This window comes from Lepidochelys olivacea, assembly GCF_965140295.1.
Source record: "Lepidochelys olivacea isolate rLepOli2 genome assembly, chromosome: 5".
NCBI lineage: Eukaryota > Metazoa > Chordata > Testudines > Cheloniidae > Lepidochelys > Lepidochelys olivacea.
The window spans coordinates 12,843,655-12,865,378 of NC_140415.1; the positions used below are offsets into that span (position 1 = coordinate 12,843,655).

At 40.8% G+C, this 21,724-nt stretch overlaps 1 protein-coding gene and 1 pseudogene across 2 annotated transcripts in view; one reads left to right on the top strand and one right to left on the bottom strand.

Moving 5' to 3' along the window:
* Positions 1-1,933: 1,933 nt before the first annotated feature.
* EPG5 (ectopic P-granules 5 autophagy tethering factor) overlaps positions 1,934-21,724 on the bottom strand; it is a 92,584-nt gene continuing 72,793 nt past the window's right edge. The window contains exons 36-44 of the mRNA XM_084628995.1: positions 20,073-20,248; positions 17,861-18,046; positions 12,838-13,047; positions 12,558-12,702; positions 10,834-11,076; positions 9,667-9,886; positions 7,796-8,011; positions 6,286-6,400; positions 1,934-4,227 (exon numbers count right to left, since the gene is read on the bottom strand). Coding sequence (XP_084485121.1) covers positions 4,045-4,227; positions 6,286-6,400; positions 7,796-8,011; positions 9,667-9,886; positions 10,834-11,076; positions 12,558-12,702; positions 12,838-13,047; positions 17,861-18,046; positions 20,073-20,248 — 1,694 coding nt within the window. The 3' untranslated portion in view covers positions 1,934-4,044. The remainder of the gene's footprint in view (positions 4,228-6,285; positions 6,401-7,795; positions 8,012-9,666; positions 9,887-10,833; positions 11,077-12,557; positions 12,703-12,837; positions 13,048-17,860; positions 18,047-20,072; positions 20,249-21,724) is intronic.
* LOC311520381 (ATP synthase membrane subunit K, mitochondrial pseudogene) lies at positions 16,550-16,820 on the top strand (annotated as a pseudogene). The gene has a single exon. The product of its transcript is annotated as an ATP synthase membrane subunit K, mitochondrial pseudogene (transcript).

Sequence of the window (21,724 nt, forward strand, 5' to 3'; positions counted from 1 at the left end):
GACACTTCTGGAATTCTGTGTCCAGTTCTGGTGCCCAAAGTTCAAGAAGGATGTTGATAAACTGAGGAGGGTTTAGAGAAGAGCCATGGGAATGACCGGAAATCACGTCTTATAGACTCAACAAGCTCAATCTATTTATTTTAACAAAGAGGTTAAGGGGTGACTTGGATTACAGTCTATCAGTATCTACATGGGGAACAAATATTGAATAATGGGGCTCTTCAATCTAGCAGAGAAAGGTAGAACATGATCCAATGGCTGGAAGTTGAAGCTAGACAAATTCAGACCGAAAATAAGGTATAAATTTTTCAGTGAGAGCAATTAACCATTGGAACAATATACCACAGGTCATAGTGGATTCTCCCTCCCTGGCAATTTTTAAATCAAGATAGGATGTTTTTCTAAAAGATCTGTGTGACATTACATCCCATATCCTTCACTGAAATATGCTTAGGCTATGCATATGGCAAAACTAAGACATATTTTACGTAAGATGGGTCATGTGAGTTATCATTGGAAAGGTTATGATTTACTGAATGTGATTATCCTATTTGTATGCATGTATCATTTCTGTATCTGAAGTTAGTAATACGAACTATGTATCAGTTACAAAAGAGCTTGCACCTGGGGAATGCCCACCAGACAGTAGGCAACCAGCTTGGATGGGCTATTAGGAAGGACAATACGTCTTTGAAGATGCTAATCTCCCTCTTTCTTGATGCATCCGATGAAGTGAGCTGTAGCTCACGAAAGCTCATGTTCAAATAAATTGGTTAGTCTCTAAGGTGCCACAAGTACTCCTCCTCTTTCTTGAGAAGTTTCCTGGGATGCTGCTTTAACACTGCAGGGTCAGGTGATCATGTCACCTTGTACTGGACATCGTTTTGGACTTCTGGTATTTTTCCACTGGAAGGGGGTGGGGGTCAAACTGGGAAACAAAGGATTCCTGCCATAAGCAAATTCTATTTAAGGCTGGGGAATGAGTTAATCTTGGCTCTTCTCCACTGCCTCCCCACCCAAGAAGGAAGACAGCTGAAAACACCTGAAGAAACAAAAGAAACTAAGATTGCGGGGGGGGGGGGGTGGCGTGGGCAGGGTCAGGGGCTGAGCCCAGGCAAGAAAGGTCAACCTGTAAAGGGAAAACCTGGAGATTTAAACTGCAAGCAGTGCAGTTTACCTTCAAGAAACTGTGCAACCTGCATAAAACAATATTTAGGGTAAGAAATTACTGTTTGTACCAATTTCTTTAACATATTAAGCCTAGTTTGTGTGATTGTTTTATTTGCTCAGTAATCTGCTTTAATCTGTTTGCTATCCCTTATAATCACTTAAAATCTACCTTTTGTAGTTTTTTGTTTATTCTAAAACCCTAGTTTGTGCCATTCATAACTGGAGGGGGTGCAAAGCTGTGCATATCTTCCTCCACATTGAGGGAGGGAGCGAATTCCATGAGCTTATACTGTATAGATTTCTATAGAGCGCAAGACAATATAATTTTGGGTTTACACTCCAGAGGATGTGTGCACCTGAGTGCTGGGCAATTCACCGAGCTGAGTCTTCCACACAGAGCTGGTTGCAGAGACTGTGTGATTCTACAGCTGGGTGTGTTCCTACCTGTAAGACAGGATGAGGGAGCCCAGGCTGGTGGTACAGGTGGGCTCAGTGGGACCCCAATACATCAGGTGGCACCCTGGAAGAGGGGTCCAACCTGTCACAATCTGCTCTACAAATTCTATGGCCTGTGCTATACAGGAGGTCAGACTAGATGGTCCCAAAGAGTCCAAGGCCAGAAGGGATCAATGAATTTGCCTTTCCAGTCTTCATTTTCTTAACAGAAATTAGGTTGTAGTCCAGCAGACCATTCACTTTATTGCAATGGACACAGTTCAAGTTTTCCAAAAGCCACAAATATAGGGATCAGAAGTGCACAAAATTAACTTCAAACAGCTTTTATTTCCAAAATTGTAATAAATATTACCATGAAGAAAAAGCAACATTCTTGCCATTCTCCTCCTGGGCCTCTTAGGACCTCTGCCAATCATATAACATGCTAGTGCAATGGGCACACAAGGAATAGAGTCAGGAAAGGCAACTAACCTAACTTGAAGACTTCAGACACCCAGACGATACCGTCATCTCCCAAGTGTGGGATAATATGGCTGTTTCTTGTGGCTCAATGGAATATTTGGGACCTTTACCAGGAGCTACTTGATTTTCCTTTTTTTTTTTTATTTCATCTGGTCTTTGCAGGCCTAGTACATTATAAATTCACCATCTGTAAAAACTCAAGTGCTGACACAATGGTTTTAAAACCTGCATGTCATATATATATATATATATATATCTAGAATAGTCCTGTGTTTTCACATTTTTTACACAACTGATGCATAACATTACTTCTACTAAAGCGCTAAAACCAGTGCCTTAAGCCTAAATGAAAAAAGCAGTAGAATTTATTTTTCCAGTTGCAAAGTTCTCAAATGGGTCTGTTAAAAACATGCAGAGTGATGGTTGGCTGATGCACAAAACAAAGGACATAGCAAATATGGGCTGGTATACAGAGAACAAAACTACAAGACCAATTGGAGAATAGGTGTTGTCTGAAGTCTCAACTGACATGGTTTACATAATTTGGCAAGAAGAGAAAGGGAAATCACAAAACAAGTGAGTCATTCAGTAACTGGTTTGTTCTCTAACACTAAAACTATATTTAAGTGCAATACTGGCGAATGTGCTGATGATCAATTATGGAAGCGGTTGTAGGTAGAACTTTTCCTTTATTGGTGACCAGAGCTAAGTGTTTTAAAATGTGAGTGTGTCCTAAACATAAAGGCACTGAGTAATAGCTGGGAAAAAGATATCATGGTTCCTTTGCAAAAATCCTGAGGTATTCACAGACCATGGCTACAGAACTTTAAGGCCATCTGGAACACATCAGATCCTACAGCGGCAAATAAAATGGCCACAGAGCCATATAAACACAGCTGGGAAGACCTGTTCTCTGCTTTCTTATTACATGTTCCTTTCATTAATGCTCTCAAAGAAGGCAACAAAGATTATGATAATTAAACTGACAAATTTACAGGCCCACGGTTCACACCTTGGTAACAGAATTTTAAGAAGGAATCCCCAAATTCAACACAGAGTAGGTCACTTCTCATAGTGTCATCTCCAATATCAAGATACCCAACTAGTGAGGAAGGAAAGTCACAATAGTCTCCATGCTGGTCAATTCAGCCATAAAACAACCAGTCTCCTTCAGCAGCACTGAGGAACTGGTGAGCTAACATGAATACCATTGGCTATTTTCCCATCTACATCTAGAAACTCAGTTCTTGACTTTATCTGTCTTTATAATAGAAGCAACATGGACATGAATGGTTCATTCTAGCAAACAATATGGAATCAGATTCAGTAACTTCTGGAACTTGGGAAAAATCTCAAGTGCTTAGTTAAAATTTCAGCTACTGCTTAGAGGGGTGGAAAGAAACGTAAAAGTCACATTCAACTGCAGAGGTCTGTGCGATTTTTGAAGAGACACTATATTCATGGATATAGTGAGTTTCCAAGTTTCAGAATAGGTAGGTTGATAACTTTTAGAGGTGCAATGGTTAAACAGTGGTTCAAAACTCTGCTTACACGCAATCCTGACATTTGGATTGGCCCAAGCAATGAAGTCTCAGAAGAAGAAAAAGGCACAAAGCAAAAAAACAACTGCTGTATACAAGACAAGGACAAGCTACATCCTCTCAAAGGATTCACATATCTATTCTCAATTACCCTTTTAGATTGTACTATACACGGGAAGCCATTCAAGTGTTTCCACCAGATAGAAATTGAGTGACTCCACTTAAAGCAGTAAGTTAAGAACTTAACAAAAAACCCCGAGAGGTGAAAACATGCCCGTGGACATTTCCCACCCAGGCTCCCCCTTTTATATAAAGTACAACTCTCCAAGTGAAAATTACTTGTGCAATAACAACTTTGAACGTAAACTGGAGAAAGCCAAAACTGTAAAAAGGTTTCTGGTGATCTCAGTGCTTGCTATCGTATCATGTCCAAGTAATGCACTTCTGGGTACAGAGTGTTCACAAGGAGAGCCAAGAGATTATTTCCATCTTGAAGACAATGATCTGGGTGCTTGATAAACTGGGATGCCTGGGAGAGCTGTTCCTGATACTCCATATATTGTTTGTTTGATGCCATAGATTCAAGGGTATTCAGTGCCTACAAATACAGGAAAAAAATTAAAGTTAGCTAAGTATATTCTGTCCCTATTTTCTGCAGTTATAATTCATGGGCCAGATCATTAGCGGGTGTAAACAAATGTGATTCCATTTACTGCAATGGATCTATATTGATTTACACTACTTGAGAATCTGACCCCGCATCTACCTAGTGGTTTTATACAAATATTTGTATAACAAGCTCCCATGATCGTGTAATATTCAACATGCACATTTTGTATAGTACAGTATCAGCAGATTAGATTCACACTACATATGCCAATGTTGTTCTCTCTCTATGGGGGATAGGAACAAATACCCTGTCTTAAGTTTCACTGTGGTTCTTTAATAGGCATTCCATTTATATTTACATCAGGCACTAAAGAGTTAACCTTTGGGGCAAAACACATCAAATACAGCTCGTAGTACTCTTGCAATTCACTTCACAATGTTCTTATCAGTTCCCATGATTTCCATGTAAGTATATATATTGTTTCTGCCCAACATTGTCAGGATAAAAATAATGTTAAAAAGAAATCCCTAACCTAAGTTAGCACTAACACCAGTGATTAATTAAAGCTGGAAGAATTCTGAATGGGAGGGAGGGATAGCTCAGTGGTTTGAGCATTGGCCTGCTAAACCCAAGGTTGCAAGTTCAATCCTTGAGGGGGCCATTTAGGGATCTGGGGCAAAAATTGAGGATTGGTCCTGCTTTGAGCAGGGGGTTGGACTAGATGACCTCCTGAGGTCCCTTCCAGCCCTGAGATACTATGATTCTAACCTCATTTACTTTTCACTCATACCAAAGAAAGAAAAGAGAGTAGTCAGCTTCGCTTTCATTTCTGGTTAATTCCGCTGTCAGCTTCTCATGCACTAGCATTGCTGCGATGTGCGGATTGCAAACACTCTGCAGGGGGATGTTTTTCTGTTGTCTGAGTCATTTAAAGGTTTGTATTCACAAAACTTAAAATGTTGGGCTAAACATAGCCTGAATAAAATCCTTTAAAGGGAATATATTAAAGTGAAGGCTGACATTTTTTTATCCCTTCTACCTGCTGTTGCTGGGTCCCAATGTTCCTGAACTCAGCTATCGTGGACATGAAAAAGTTGCATTGATTTACCCAAAGAAACAATTTTAAGCCAGTTAAGTTAAATTGGTACAAAAGGCTTCACAGACACTCTTGTTTGGATTTAAACCAGTCTTATTTAGCTTAGACAATGAGGAATCAGTTAAACTGAAATAAGCCCCTCTTAAATAGAGATATGAGAGAGAGACCACACAGAGGTATGCACCGGTTTAATTCAATTTAAAAATCACACTTTTAATTAAGCCAGTGAATCTTGTCTATACAGACAAGACCTCAGAAGAACTTAACCCTTTCCTGTCTGCTTTTTATTGACACCTTTTGTATTCTGAAGATATTGGAAAAGTTTATTTTTGATCCAAAGTTTAAGAAACACACAAAATACTGGAAATCGATGTTCCATTGATAAAAGTGTTCACTCCTCTCCTTCGCCTCACTGCCAAAGAGTATATTTTCCAGTTCCTTCTGTTATCTAGTTTCCATTATTTCTTACTCAGTGTATTGAGCTTACTATTTCACTGAAAGCGGTGTGTTTTAAGATTTCTAATGTGACAAAATATTCCTGCCAAACAACATGGGTAGCTGTGCAACCAGCTTTGCCTATACAACTCCCTGCCCTCGCCTAGATCACCTCAAGTATCTTAGTCTTGCTCTCTCAAATACATGCTAGCAGTCTTGCCAAGTTATATCCAATAGTGCAGTAGTTTGTGATACAAACAAATGTGCCTCAAGTTACAAGGATAAGATCAACTAATTGCTTTTGACATTCAGAATTTAGACCCAGATATAAAGAGGGGGAAAGCATTGAGGGCCAAATTAGGACGGACATTTTGCTCTCACTGATATCAGGCATTTCAGAGAAGGTAGGCTTAATATACATTGTTTGTAACGATTCCCATGAGCCTCACACTGCAACTTGATTAGCCAATACAGAGACACAGGATGCTCAGTGAAATCAATGGCTGGCACACTACCTGCTGGGCTTTCTGTGAGAGCTGCAATTCTGAACCAGGCTTCAGACGGATTTGATTCTCCTGAGGAATCTGCACTGACAGGAAGGCTGACATACTGCGGGCAACCACCCGGAACCTTAAGTGTCAAGAGGAAGAGAGAAATTGATGTAAAATTTAGATGTTACTAAGCATTAGGATTAGACATGTCAAAAATATCACCCTATTATTTCTTGCACTAAACCAGGTGAGCGATCTTTCTACTTTTTTTTTTTTTAATGCAATGCACCTCTTGCAGTATAATATAAATTAACAAATAAACTGGAGATCTCGTTGGTCCCTAATTATATCCTCAGATCACCCCAAAGCACTTCTTTTAATTCTTTGTACTTACATCTTTTGTGCATTTTCAGATGTTTATTACTGGAATCCAAAGGTGAAATCCTGGCCCCACTCAGCTTAATGGGAGCTTTGCCATTGGTAAGGTTAAGATTCTGTCACTTGCATTTTTAGTAAAGGTCAGGGACAGGGCACGGGCAATAAACAATATATTCATGGAAGCCTGTGACCTGTCCCTGACTTTTCACTAAAAAATACCCTAAGGGAAGACTAATAGTCAGAGTGATGCTGGGATTGATCTCCGGCAGCCACTCCAGCCCACGGCCGCTCCAGTCCCAGTGGGGCGGCCCTGGGGTTGACCACCACTGCTCCAGCTGCAGTGGGGCTGACCCAACCCCTGCTGCTGCTCCAGTGGCCCCGGGGCTGACAGCTTCTCCAGCCCTGCCCTGGAAGTAGTCATGGAGGTCCCGAAAAGTCACAGAATCCATGACCTCTGTGACAGAATTGTATTCTTAGCCTTTGGTTTCCATGGGGGTAGGATTTCACCCAAAAGAAACTACTCGCATTCTTAAAGTTATGCTCATGCTCAAGTGCTTTGCTGGATCCGGGCCAAACTAGAAACAAATATTTCTGGTTTGGATTAGTTTCCCTTTCATTTTTCAGTTGAATTCCTTTTTCTTCTCTTATTACCAAGCTTCCTATCCATCTCTTCAGGAAGGAAACTGCATAACACGCAAAGTTTGGTGTTTCTTTGAACCACTCTCACATGTTTTCCAACACATACAGGATAATATAGGAAAGGCAGAGCGGAACATGAATATACACATGCTGGTAATGTAAGACATGCAAGACAGTTGACTGCTAGAGACAAGGTAAAAGAAAGCCAGGCAAGTATTCTCTTTGATAGATCTCTCTGCAAACGTAACTAGAAATGGCACCAAACCAGAACTCCCAACTTCCCCTCTCTCCAGCACAAATTATGGGAAAGTTTACATTCAGATCTTAATGCAATCCCAAACCCCATTGCTTCCCTATAATGGGCCAAAACAAGACGACCCCCAAACCTTCAGGAACTTTGGATTCCTAACCCAACTTCAGAGCTTAGTTCCATCCATTCATAACGTGCATAGGATTTGAGCAAGTATTTTCAAAATACGTGCCTTCTCAATCAGAGCACTCCTTCCTAAATTCTTACCTGGGTGACAAAGGAGATTTCTTGCCTAGACCAATAACACCCAATATTCCAGACATCAGTCTCTCCTCAGCCAGCTGATTCTGCCTGCCCTGTATTGAGAGCAATATCCGGATGACTGATTCAATCAGGACGGCGTCATTCTGCTCCGTTTGGAGTAAGGATAACTGCAGGGCTTTATGCCACCAAAGAAACAGCTTTGCCTCTTCCTTCACTGAGCTTTTGGTAGATGAAAGAACAATGCTTAGAAACTGATCTTCCTTCTATTCCAACATCTCTTAAGCCTGTGGTACTGTGAAGTGTCCCTGTGCCCACCAGCCCAGTGAGGTGTTTAGTTGACAAGTTCGTGAAGGACATTTAGATACACTAGTCTTTATGCTGGAATAACTCCAGTGAAATATGGGCTTGATGTAGAAGTTAAAGGGGGAGGTTCAAAGGCCTGTATTATGGAGGAGGTCAAACTAGACTATCACAATGACTCCTTCTGCCCTTAAATTTATTAATAAATGGTATAAAATCTGGTGTAACGGACTGGGGAGTCAGGCCCATTGTTCTTTGATCTTGGCTTTGTTTACAGGTATTTGATTCTCTGAGAAGCAGTAGATTTTGTGTTTTAACCATGATTTTAAAACTTTCCACTTCATTGTATAGCAGTGGAAACACTGAAGGCTTCTGCTGAGCAAGGCACACAGCACAAGTTCCTCTGTGGATATTTTTAAAGATTGTTTTAAAACCAAACGGTCTGAAGTCACACCCAAGGTTAATGAACTCAGATATTCCACAGAAAGCATCAGCACAAGATATCTGCAACAGACAGTGCTCCAATAACGTCTACCCAGTCCTTCTACCACCAAAAACCCTGCAGCAATCTTGGGGCAAGCTTTTAGCATTGGAGAAGGTACCAAAACAACCTTTTTCAGATTGCTGTCTCTCCGCACTTTGGCAATCAAGTGAATAGAGCTGGAGGGTACTACAGTCATCAGACAGCCAAGAGATCTGAATTGCAAACAGGAGAGCATACATTTTCCTAACAAGACTTTTTAATCAAGAAAATTTTGCCCTTATTGCCACTGAAACGTAGAGGCATTTACCAGCCAATAGATTTGCGACATTCTGGATAGAACTGTTGATCAGCATGTAATACTTGCTAGTGCATTATACACCAGCACTATTTGTATTTTAATAAACAGCACTTACAGTACACCATAGCACTTTACAGCTTCAAAGCTCTTTACAAACAACAGTCAATTCTCTTCCTGTTCAGGTTTAATCTATGTTTTACAGGGATGCAGGGACATGAAGACCTCCACTTTCAAAAAGTGCCCACCAATACTGGGTGCCCAGTTGGAAATACTCGGGCCTGAATTTTTTCCCCCAAAGTTCCCGTATTAGCTTCAGGACCTTATAAAAAAATCAGGCCCCAAGCATCTCACATTGAACACTGAGGGCAGGTCTTCACTACCCATCGGATCGGCAGGTAGTGATCGATTTATCGCATCTTGTCTAGACGTGATAAATCGATCCCCGAACGTGCGCCCCGTCCACTCCAGAACTCCAGCTTGCGAGAGGCGGAAGCGGAGTCGATGGGGGAGTGGCAGCGATCGACTCGCCGCCGTCCTCACGGCCAGGTAAGTTGACCTAAGATACGTTGACTTCAGCTACGCTATTCGCATAACTGAAGTTGCGTATCTTAGGTTGACCCACACCCTAGTGTAGACCAGGGCTGAGAATGTAACATATTCTAAATTAGTGGACATCTGAAAATGTAGGCCAAGATGACTTGCTCAAGAAACAGTGGCAGAGCTGGAATTAGAAAGCCTGGAATATAGTCCTATACCAGAAAGAATGACTGTACTGAATCAAACTTTAAATACCTTGGATACACTTGCTCTAGCCATTTGCCAAGAGTTAGCAGCATTTTCATTTCATTGGTCAGAGTCTGCTCAGTGTTTAAACGCTGCAGCATGTAGACATAGAGGGTCAGGTAGCTTCCCAAGGATAAACATTCCTGCAGAAATTCTTCCATTGTGAGTTCAGGAACTTGAAGGGAGGCAAGTATAGGGCCCCAGCCTAAATCCTGGTTGAGAGGAAATTCTTAAAACAAAGGGAGAGAAGAGAATACAGAAAGGACAGGACGTTAAAACAGTTTTAGGACAAGGTAAAGCGTTCGACCTAACCTGCTTGTTTATGTTCCTTTCAATTAAGTAATTCATACTTTGGCAGCTATTTTCCAAATCATCAGTTTGTCAGAGAATCATGGAGGTTAAAGATGGAAAAGACCTATTAGGTTATCTCGTCCATCTCCATACAACCAAGTACATTTGCTGGTGTTACAGCAGTATTAATTTTATAAGTCCCAGTGATAGGGCTTCAAACACTTCCCTTGGGCAGGCTAAAATCTTACAGAATTGACTGGGGCAGAAATAGATATATAGTTCCATAGAAATCACTCCAAAAACCTACACAATTAGAGAGAACATGATCCTCTCTACATGGCTTCTTATAACCATCCCACAGAATTCTACCAAACATCATAAAATTTGTATTAAATTTTACATGACTGTTTTTAAAATCTATCCTTTTCTATTAAATTCTGTATGACTTTTCCATAACAGGATGGACTAGAATACATAGGAAGAGTCATTTAATTCCCCTCAGCTAGAAAGAGACAGTAGCCATCAGGTAAATCCAGACAGTATCAGAAAGTGATGTGTGGATGGAAACAACTCTAAGAAATCATTACATTAAGACTGTAAAACATACAACCAAAGAAATTCAAAAATAAGCAACAACACTGTCCACAACCTACTTGACTGTGTATTACTGCAGATACCTACACGGAGCACAGTAAGTAACGTCAACAACGTACTTCAGGAAAGAAGGTCTGATTATGAAATTAAAACCAAGTTAAAGCTATTACTGAGTAGCCTGAGGCTATAAGGAGCTCTAACCTAGCAATTAATTAGTGGACATTTCAGGGGTGATCTTTAATGTTAGCTCAGAACTTGGCATAAGTGACAGAATGAGAGGTTCTCTCTTACCTTCATTAAAGTAAGCTGTAATACAAGCTTCCGTAGTCTCCGCCATATGTCTGACCGAGGCCATGCTCTGGCATGCTGCTGTTAACAGGGGCATCACTAGCAAGCCATGCACTTTGGTGTTGATCCAGTTTTGTAAGATACCCCGTAGCGACTCTGCTGTTGTGATGCTAGCATTATTCATCATCATCAGTGCTTCTGAAAAGAGACTACTGAGGGCCATATGACGCGTTTGCATATCCATGTCTGAAAGTCAAAGAAAAAAATATCAGTAAGAATAAGTCAGGTGTGAAAATAAAATGAAAGAAGGAAGGAGGGATGGTCCTGTGTTTAAGGCACTGGACTGGGACTCAGGAGATCTGGGTTCAATTCTTGCCACTGCAATAGCCTTCCTGTATGACCTTGAACAAGCCACTTATTCACTGTGTGCCTCAGTTCTACATCTATAAAAAGGAGATGATAATCCTTCCTAAGAATCCACTTTGTCTTGCCGAATTAGACATTTCAGGCTAGGCCCTACAACTATATACTTGTACAGTACCTCACTCTAACAGAGTCCTGATCTCAGTTGGGGCCTCTACGTGCTACTATTATTTAAGGGGGAGGAGGGACGGACATTTACTGGGCTACCACTCAACCCAACTTGGTTATAAAATAAAGTTAATGAACACCTTACAGCCGTTTGATCACTTCAAATATGACCAGAGGAGTCCTAGAGATTTTAGCAGTCCCACGGCATTTCCCAAAATACTAGATTATCCAGATAATCTTGCCAATCTAAGCAGCTGAACCCCTTGCTTCATATTCAGACCCTGAATCTCTTTTCATAATGCCTATTCTATTTCATAGGGACCCTTTAAACAGCAACCACTTAAAACAATTTTCTTTAAAGCAATTTAAACATGTAATTATAATGCTTAGTTCTTATAATCCTTATATAAAGATGGCACTTTTCACAATTTAATTCAACAATTTACATTACTAAATGGAAATTAAGTATTTTAATACTATTTTTATAAACTGAATAACTAACTCATTAATCTTCACAGCCCGCTGCAAGGAAGTATTACTGTCACCATAGTTCAAATGGCGAAATGGAGGCTAAGAAGTTAAATGACTTTGCCAAGGCCACAGCCACTTAGACCCGGCTGTAAAAATTTTTACCAGACACCTAATGAACCAAATGATGACCAAAAAAAGAGAGAATTCCATATGAGCAAGGCCCTGGGGCAATGCTCTTGTGAGAAGTCTGGCCTTCCCTACCCCAGGTGCTGTGAAATGGGAATGTGCTGTCATTGGATGCTGCTAAGGGAGCTGCACCTTTCCCCCAGCCCCCCTCCAGCCAGCTTCTAACTAGCAAGTGTCTGACAAAGCTGATACATGACAACATGCTGTTCAGCTGCTAAAAGGAGGGCTCTTCCACCACCCGTTCCAAATCGCCTACACCCAAGGACCTTCTTTCGTTTGGCTGATGAGCGTGAGAGGGAATTCTCTCCCCTTCAGCTGTGTGAGAACGCGTACGTGTTCTTCAAAACCAAGATACTTTCCAAGGGACATTCATTACATGGTCAATAAATCCTCAGAGGTCCAGTGCCCATCTCAGAAATATAGCATGTATTGTAAATGCATGAAATAGTTCAAAAATTATCTGTATCTGTAACTAGCCTAACTCTATAAATAATATGTTTTGACAACTGTAAAAAACATGACATTTCCTTCAAACCAACCTGGAGGGTTAAAGATGACAATATCGTCTAAGAGCTTTGACATTTCTTGTTCCAATACCGAAAGAGTTATTTTTCCATTTTGTTCCAGGGTGATGAGAAACTGAACCACCTGGTGAATATATGCTTGGCATTTTAGTGTTGCGTCCTATTAAAATTTAAAAGAGTTGGCACACTTAGCTCTATTCTCATGGACCAGATGACCACATGACTCATCACAACCTCAACAAGACAACTAGAAGATGATCAAGAACAGTCCAGAGGAACTGCCAGTCATACTTACAAGATGTACATGACTATCGGAAGAAGCACCAAAGCCTGCAGAAACTTTTAAGAGTTTCACTATCAGGTCAGCTGCAGAATCCTTGGCTAAGATGATGGAAGGAGGATAGTGGCTGCTAAAGTAGCTGATGATGCTTTGATAAGATGCAATGCGCACAAGTTGCCATGGAAGAGAGCAGGTCTGTCCAAGAAGGTTAATCAGTGGCGATTCCTGAAGTTAAAAAAACCAAATTACTTTTTAAATTCCTTTCTATGAACACTCACAATACTAAATATTGGAAACTTATGGAGAGATCAATCCACAACGTTTAGATTAGAGATGCAGAGTGTAATAAAAAATCCACCAAACAGCCGACTGCTAGCAGTGTGGCTTTAATAGTTCATTGTACTAAAATAATACTCATTGTATTTGTACGTACTATTGTATTACAGTGGCATCTGAAAGCCCCAACCAAAATTAGCAGGCCAATGTGTTGGCACAATAACATGAACAGAGCTTCAATCTAAACACATAGGAAACTGTAAGAGGGCAAATGGACGAACAGAGACATGACCTGATTTCCCTAAGGTCACACCGGTCAGATAACATATGTCAGTGACAGAGGCGGGAACAGAACCCAGGTGTCCCATCATTTGGTCTCACACACACACACTCTCTCTCAAGCTCTCTCTCTCTCAACTTCTTCCCTCCTCCCACCTATGAAATTCCAAAAACGTTCCACTCCAAGAAAGCTGCAGCCACAAAGATTCTCCTAATACAATGGAACTATCCAAAGTTAGTTCATTGTGAATTTACTTATAAATCAGAATGATTGAATATTCCTAGGTTTCTCAATTGCAGTTAACTCAGTACAATCTAATACCCTAATGACCTGGAAATAACCCAAATGAAATCAGATGGACAAGAATGTTACAATTATAATTTTAATACAGATCTAACAATTCAGACATGTTGGGTCCATTTTAGGACACTCTCAGGAACAAAGGACTCAAATCAGAACTTGTCATTCAGGTAAAGAAGTCACATGAAAGTTCTAAGGGGAGAAAATAGTTCAGATGCTAATGAACCTTACTCTAATGGGTTTTACACCGAGTCCCCTGGAGGTGGGAGGAAAAGCTTTTTGGGGGTGTCACACATTATACACAAGTGTATCTCAATCCATGAAAGGATCTTCCCGCTTATCTAAACTGGTTAAGCGACAGGGAACGAAGGGTAGGAATAAATGGTAAATTTTCAAAATGGAGAGGGGTAACCAGCGGTGTTCCCCAAGGATCAGTCCTAGGACCAATCCTATTCAACTTATTCATAAATGATCTGGAGAAAGGGGTAAACAGCGAGGTGGCAAAGTTTGCAGACGATACTAAACTGCTCAAGATAGTTAAGACCAAAGCAGACTGTGAAGAACTTCAAAAAGATCTCACAAAACTAAGTGACTGGGCAACAAAAGGGCAAATGAAATTTAATGTGGATAAACGTAAAGTAATGCACATTGGAAAAAATAACCCCAACTCTACATACAATAAGATGGGGGCTAAATTAGCTACAACTACTCAGGAGCAAGATCTTGGAGTCATCGTGGATAGTTCTCTGACGACAGGTGGAATAAGCTCAGCCAGAGGCAGCTGGTTACAAAAATATTCAGATGGTGCTGCAATCTCTGCCCAATGAGGAGCCACAGCCAATGTCAAGCTGGCACAGAGACGAATCAGGCCTCGGGAACGCTGTATCACCCTGACCTGTTGCTATAGTTACATAGCCTCTCCATGTGTATGTTCAGAAGGGAAGGGAGAGTTTTATGGTAAGAAATAAATGTTTGCAGAAGCAGCTATACGGAGAAGGCTATACATAATATTCCAGGAAATGTAAAGAATGCTGATGACTGATTCAATTTGCTTATGTCATGCTATAAAAGTACAGAATCAGAGTGTATCTGGGTTTAAACAGGATGCTGATTGTTTTATGCTCCTTGGCAATTATGTCTGGGTTCCTGCACCACAGGTTTAGGTCTTTGCTTAATACTGTTCTCCAGTTTTGAACAGCCCTAGGCTGACCAGGGATAGATGCAGATGTGGGCAGCAGCAGTTCAAGCTAATTGTACTTAAATATCATACAGGAAAATGAAAAGAGCTCCTATAGATTTTTACATGGGGGAGAAGGGCAGCCTCTCTAGGAAGAGCCTTCCATGGCTATTAGGGAAGGATCACCTGGAGGAGTGAGATAAAGACTCAGTGGTGGGGACAGGTATGTTTACGGGGAGGGATAGCTCAGTGGTTTGAGCATTGGCCTGCTAAACCCAAGGTTGTGAGTTCAATCCTTGAGGGGACCATTTAGGGATCTGGGGCAAAAATTGGGGATTGGTCCTGCTTTGAGCAGGGGGTTGGACTAGATGATCTCCTGAGGTCCCTTCCAACCCTGATAGTCTGAGTTTATTTGGTTTTTTACAACCCCTAAAAGGTCACTGGAGGCTCAGTTGCAGCTAGATCGCTGCTTCTTACAACCACTTCCTATGCCAGGACAACTTCCCCTTAAGCAATACACAAAACATTACTATGCTTTCAAATCTCTTAGCTGTACTCCAGGGAGGGCTGTTTATTACATTTAGGAGTAGCACATGTCTGTTAATCATTCCCTGCTTGAGAAAATACAGCAGCCTGCTTCCTTGTAGAGGGCTGACTCCTCATTAGAAAGGCCTGGAACCAGATATATCTATCTGGATTCATCTAACATGCCTCCCCTCTCCCACAAGCTCTGGATGCATTTACATTAAAAACTGTAAAATTCAATTCACAGAGAGGTTATCATGCCACATGCAACACAGTATAGAAGTCCAGTCTGAATTAAACTGAAACAACATAGCTAAGGGTATTTTCAGTCCTTATTCTCACAGAAAGGCCCTAACCAGTGAAATGTTCTTATTTACAGGGGCCATGGGGAGCAGGGTGAAGCAATAATTTTATTTAATACACCAGGGTAAGTCAGGCTCTTCACATGAAGATGTCCCACTGTGGGCACTGGAAAGCTACCTCAAAAGAGAGAAGTGATCCAGTGGTTAGGGCACTGGACTGGGACTTGGGTAACCTGGCTACAAGTCCCTGTTCCACTAAACACTTCCTATGTGATCTTTGTGCCTCAGTTGCCCATCTGTAAAATGGGCATAATAGCACTTCCCTGCGTTTTGAAAGGACATTATGCTAAAGGGAACCATATATATGTTAAAAGAAAAGGAGGACTTGGGGCACCTTAGAGACTAACAAATTTATTTGAGCATAAGCTTTCATGATCTACAGCTCATTTCATCCGATGCATTCCATATATATCTGTTGTGACAGTGACAGACCAGATGCCGGCTCAGGTCAGAGCCAGGTTAATTCGCTTGTGTATTAGCATAGATCAAAGTGATTGTTAAATGTATGAATGTATTTGGTGTTTAAACATAATGAAAATGAATGGATCGTTACTTGCATAGTTTTCAATCATTTGTGTCCTGTTATAATGTAATAGCAAACATTTACATAACATATACACCTGTAACTAAGGCCATGTGAAAAGCAAATGAAGAGCTTTATCATCAGAAAAAAGACTAATTTCAAAGCACATGGTCAGTGTGTGTGATGGCCTGAGGTCAAATAGACTCAAAATGCATTCCTCACTGCCCATCAACTTGGAGTCGGCAAAGGGCACCGAGCGGCAGGAGAGCACGCGGCAAGACCATCAACCATGCTAGGACATGACTCTGGAACACAGCACAAGTTCACTGGTATTCAGAAATACTTCAATTCCTACACCACAACAGGCAGAAGGAATTATGTAATAGCTACATATGCAAGCATTGCCATGATCATCTTATATTTCAAGCGAAAGCCTAAAAAACAAACTCCAGCAGTGACGGAAAAATAGTGGTTGTTGGCATGTGTGTTAGTGTTGTACCTCATATTGCAAAGGAAACAGGAGTTGATGTACTATTATGTACAATTCAACAAAACAAAACATCAAAGGAAAAGCCCACATTGGGTAGCATCACTGTAAGCTTGCTGTCTGTGAGAAGAAGCTGTAAGTCTGGATTCAAGGAAAGCTCCTTCATCTCTGGACTGTTTGGACTCTTACAGGGAAGTGTACCAGATGCAAAAGTAGAGATCCCTAGAAGTCACCTGGGTACCCTGAAGAGACTTTTGGGAAACTGGCAGTTTATTACATCATTGCTACCATTTGGAATTACTCAATGTACTTATATTTTACCTGTTTTAACCTTTTAATAACTCTCATTTCCTTTTCTTAGCTAATAAAACTGTACTTAGTTTACTATAGAAATTGGCTACCAGCATTGTCTTTGGTGTAAGATCTAGAGTACCAGTTGATCTGGGCTGTCCCTTGGGACTGGGAGCAACCTGATGTGGTGTGATTTTTGGTCTGAGTGAACTTGTATCACAAAGTTCAGTTTGTCTCAGTGGCAAGACAGACTGGACAGTCTGAATGGACTGTCTGTGACTCCATGGAAAGACTAGTGTAGTAATCCAGGAGTTCCCATTTGTCAGTGGGTTGTGGTGAAATCTAATTATAGAAAACACCAGCAGTTTGGGCTGTCTGTCCTCTTTTTTGACAGTTTGCCCTGAGACAGGCACTCACAGCTGAGAGCCACTCCAGACAGCGTGACATACATATCTAAGATAGACAGACCCAATGGATCCAGGTTTGGACATAGTTCATGGAATTTCTTTTACCAGTATGCTGCAGCTCAGGCAGGCCTTAGATATGGTACACTTGCTTGCCTGATAATGGCAAACAACATAGAGATTAATGGATGCAAGGTGTATTTCTGTAAACCTGACGGACCACTCTGTCAACAGCCTATCAGACACATTGTCTGGCCTCAACCATTAATATGGTGGCTTCTAATTGCCATCTCCACATATGTCATCTGCATAGGTCCCCGTAAGCACACAGAAATCTTAGCATTCTAAGCTTTGTTTACGTTTGTGACAAACCCAAGGCAATCTGATCCATCTCTGAACCTTTTCAAAATTACCTCTTTGCTTATAAGCTGCTCCTCCTTTGCCAACAGGACTACCATACAGAGCAAGCAGACAATCATGTGGTGTGTTTCAGGATGGGGCTTGGGATTCCAGGCATCAGACAGGACGCTGACCCAGTTTACATCACATAAAACAGAACCCAAGAAAATGAAACAACTCTTTGGGCTGCCTCTTTCAACCTAGGAGAAAAGAGACAGGCACCTTTATTTATTTAGATTTAAATAACTAAAAAGACGCTGTCCACAGCTTTAGGCACCCTAGCATCATTAATAAAGCAATTCAATCTCCGCAGCTTTAAATAATCCATTCAACAGGACCTCAAATCAGCCAGTCATCTACTAGAATTCCCTTCTACCCCTTCATCATAAAGGAAGCATAACCTTCAGCCCTCCCAAAACCGCAGTCAAAGAAATGTCTTTCGCAGTAGACTAAATTCAGACCATTTCAAATGCAGGGGCAATATTCAGGCTATTGTGGACTTTCAGTTGAAAAACTGCAACTGGCTTTTCTCTCTTTGGGGAAGACCAAAAAATTCTGTAACAATTTTAGACGTGCATGGACAATGCAACACCGACAGGAAGGCAGTAAAGGCCTTGGGGGAAAGATTCTGGAGTTCCACTTCTATATGTACCACAATTTTAGGGTGCAAATCAGAAGCAGTCAACTAGAGAATGGAAGTACGGTGATCATCATTTTAGTTAGCAAAAAACTGGTTTATAATTCACTGATTGATACTTCACACATTGTCTCTATATTGATACGTATTTTCCAAAAAGTCATGTTAATTATGCATTATAAACCCAAAGTGATTGAGAAGTCAATTTTTTGGGAAAGGTTCAGTACATTACCAAAATAAACACTAATTTGATTAATATTCTTTCTCAAGCTCACTACTTGTCTAGAAATTCATTTATAAGCTGTCCTCGGCGCAAATGCCTGAAAGCCTAGAGCCAACCTGACAAAATCATTCTTAGAAAGTTTAATACCTCACTGCATGGTGACAATGGCTAGGCAGCTGGTATGCTGTGGCCACTGCCCATCATGCTGCCATGGAAGAACTGGGCTCAATTGCTGATCGACCAAGCACATCCTGTGACACTTTGTGCAAGTCACTATGTTTTACAGTTTCCCATCTGTAAAATGGGGATAATAGCACTGCCCTACCTCACCAGGAGGTTGAGGATAAGAACATAAGAACAGCCATACTGGCTCAGACCAAGTATCCTGTATTCCAGCAGTGGCCAATGCCAAGCGCCCCAGAGGGAGTGAACAGAACAAGTAATCAACAAGTGATCCATCCCCTGTCTCCCATTCCCAGCTTCCGGCAAACAGAAGCTAGGAACATCAACCCTGCCCATCCTGGCTATTAGCCACTGATGGACCTATCCTCCATGAATTTATCTAGTTCTTTTTTCAATCTTGTTATAGTCTTGGCCTTCACAACATCCTCTGGCAAGGAATTCTACAGGTTGACTGTGTGTTGTGTGAAAAAATACTTCCTTTTGTTTGCTTTAAACCTGCTGCCTATTAATTTCACTTGGTGAAGCCTAGTTCTTGTGTTATGAGAAGGAGTAAATAACACTTCCTTATTTACTTCCTCCACATCAGTCATGATTTTATAGACCTCTATCATATACCCTCTTAGTCGTCTCTTTTCCAAGCTGAAAAGTCCCAGTCTTATTAATCTCTCCTCATATGGTAGCTGTTCCATACCCGTAAACATTTTTGTTGCCCTTTTCTGAACCTTTTCCCATTTCAATAATCTTTTTTGAGATGGAGTGACCACATCTGCACACACTAGTCAAGATGTGGGAGTACCGTGGATTGATATAGAGGCAATATGATATTTTCTCGGTCCTATTATCTATCCCTTTCTTAATGATTCCCAACATTCTGTTCACTTTTTTGACTAACGCTGCACACTGAGTGGATGTTTTCAGACTGTGATGCTCAGATACCATAAGTTCAGATAGTACCACTGAGGGCCATACATCAATGTAACTGAATCCCACAGCAGTAGTATTGTACTGATAAATTATTATAGTATTAATAATTATAAATAATATATTGTAAACCCTCAGATTCTACAATAAACCTAATTGATGTACTCTGGCTAAATAAACTGCAACAGACATCCATTTAATTTCAAAGACGGAATTAACTAAAGTATAAATGGTCTTATTTCAATACGCATTAGGTGCTTACTTTAAAGAATTCTTCCATGAGCATCTGATCTGGGTGCATCTCTCTCCATGGAAGTCTGCTGAATTCAGCATGGAAAGTATAGAGAATGAATTCTGGCATTTTGGGGCCTGTGCATGAGTCACAATAATGCATCAGATGTAACCAGAGAGCCCCGTGGTAGCCTGGCAACAACTTATCTAGATTAAAAGGAAACAGCCCATTTAAAACACAACTCCAGGGAAACCTAGCCAAACATGGACAAATCTGACTATAAAGGGGACACACACACACACACTCACTCACTCTACAAGTTCTTCCATGGACATAACATTCAAAGAAAAAGGACAATTTTCTAAGCTTTGTTTATTTCAATCTATCACTCAGGTGCTTCTTCTCCTGAACATCGCTCACTCTGAAAAACTTAATTGGACAATAAGGGTTGTGATCAGGGATCCTAGAAATCCATGTTTTTCCGTGGCAAAAGGAATTTGCATTGTTAAAAAGAATCTTTAGTTTTTACATTTTGTGAACAAATAAAACCATATTAACTATTAACTAAATTTTACTGAAAGTACCAGTGTCACTTATTCAATGCGCACAACCTCCCCCTCTTGGGGTTGATTTTTGAATGCACTTTAAATTTACATAGCTAAACATACTCCAATAAACTGCTTCAGGCATATAGAGGTTACTCAATGGCATGTAGGGGTTTGTGTTTTAATGCATCTCAAATTTCACTTCAGCCTCCAGATGCGAGTAATTAAAGTTATGAAAAAAATGCCCAAAACTTTAAAAAAAAAAAAATCACCCCCTAAAGACCACGTCACTGAGCTTGGCAAGGAGAAATTTCATGTGGATGGTAATGTGCTGTTCTGAACTGCATGCAGCAAGGCTGTAGGTTACATTCAAAGGCAGACAGTTGTAGAACACATGGAAAGCGCTAAACTGAATGAAAAGAAACAAAAACAAGAAGCTGAAACAGCAGGGCCATCAACAGTAAAGAAACAATGCACTGTGAGTGGAACATTCCAACGTTTTACAACTGAAATATATCAATCAAACATCGTGTTCTACTGATCCCTAGCCACAATATATATAGGTAACTATACATATTGTGGCTAGGGAAACTAAAGTTCAGCATTTCATTTTAATTGCAGAAAAACACAGATTTTTATGTTTTTCTTCTTGGGAAACTTTGGGATTTTATCATGGAAAACTAGGATCCCTGCTTATAAACCACTTCTTTCTGTAAGTAGTGAACTCGTTCTGTGCATCCTTTCAAAACTGTTAAAGAATTTGGAAACCATCAAAGGCATCACAACATATTTTTGCTTCATATCTATTGTCACCAGTCTGAGCTCAGCGCAGCCACCCCAAGTTATTACCGTGTGATGGCTGTTTAGTGGCCTATGTAGTATGAATTAGTGGGGACAGTTCCATTGCTGGTGGATAAGCATTTACATGTACATAAAAACCACCATGACAAATGGCAACACTGTTTGCAATCTCAACAGCCACGTCTAAGAACGGATGAGCCTGGAGATTAGGTTGCCCCTCCAGGTCAGGGGTTGAGACACATTAGCAGGCTAATGACAGGAAGGTTACAGTCCGGGCAGTAGCAGTACATGGGCACTGTTGATAAATGGAGGAGGCAAGTATTCAGGATGGTCAGT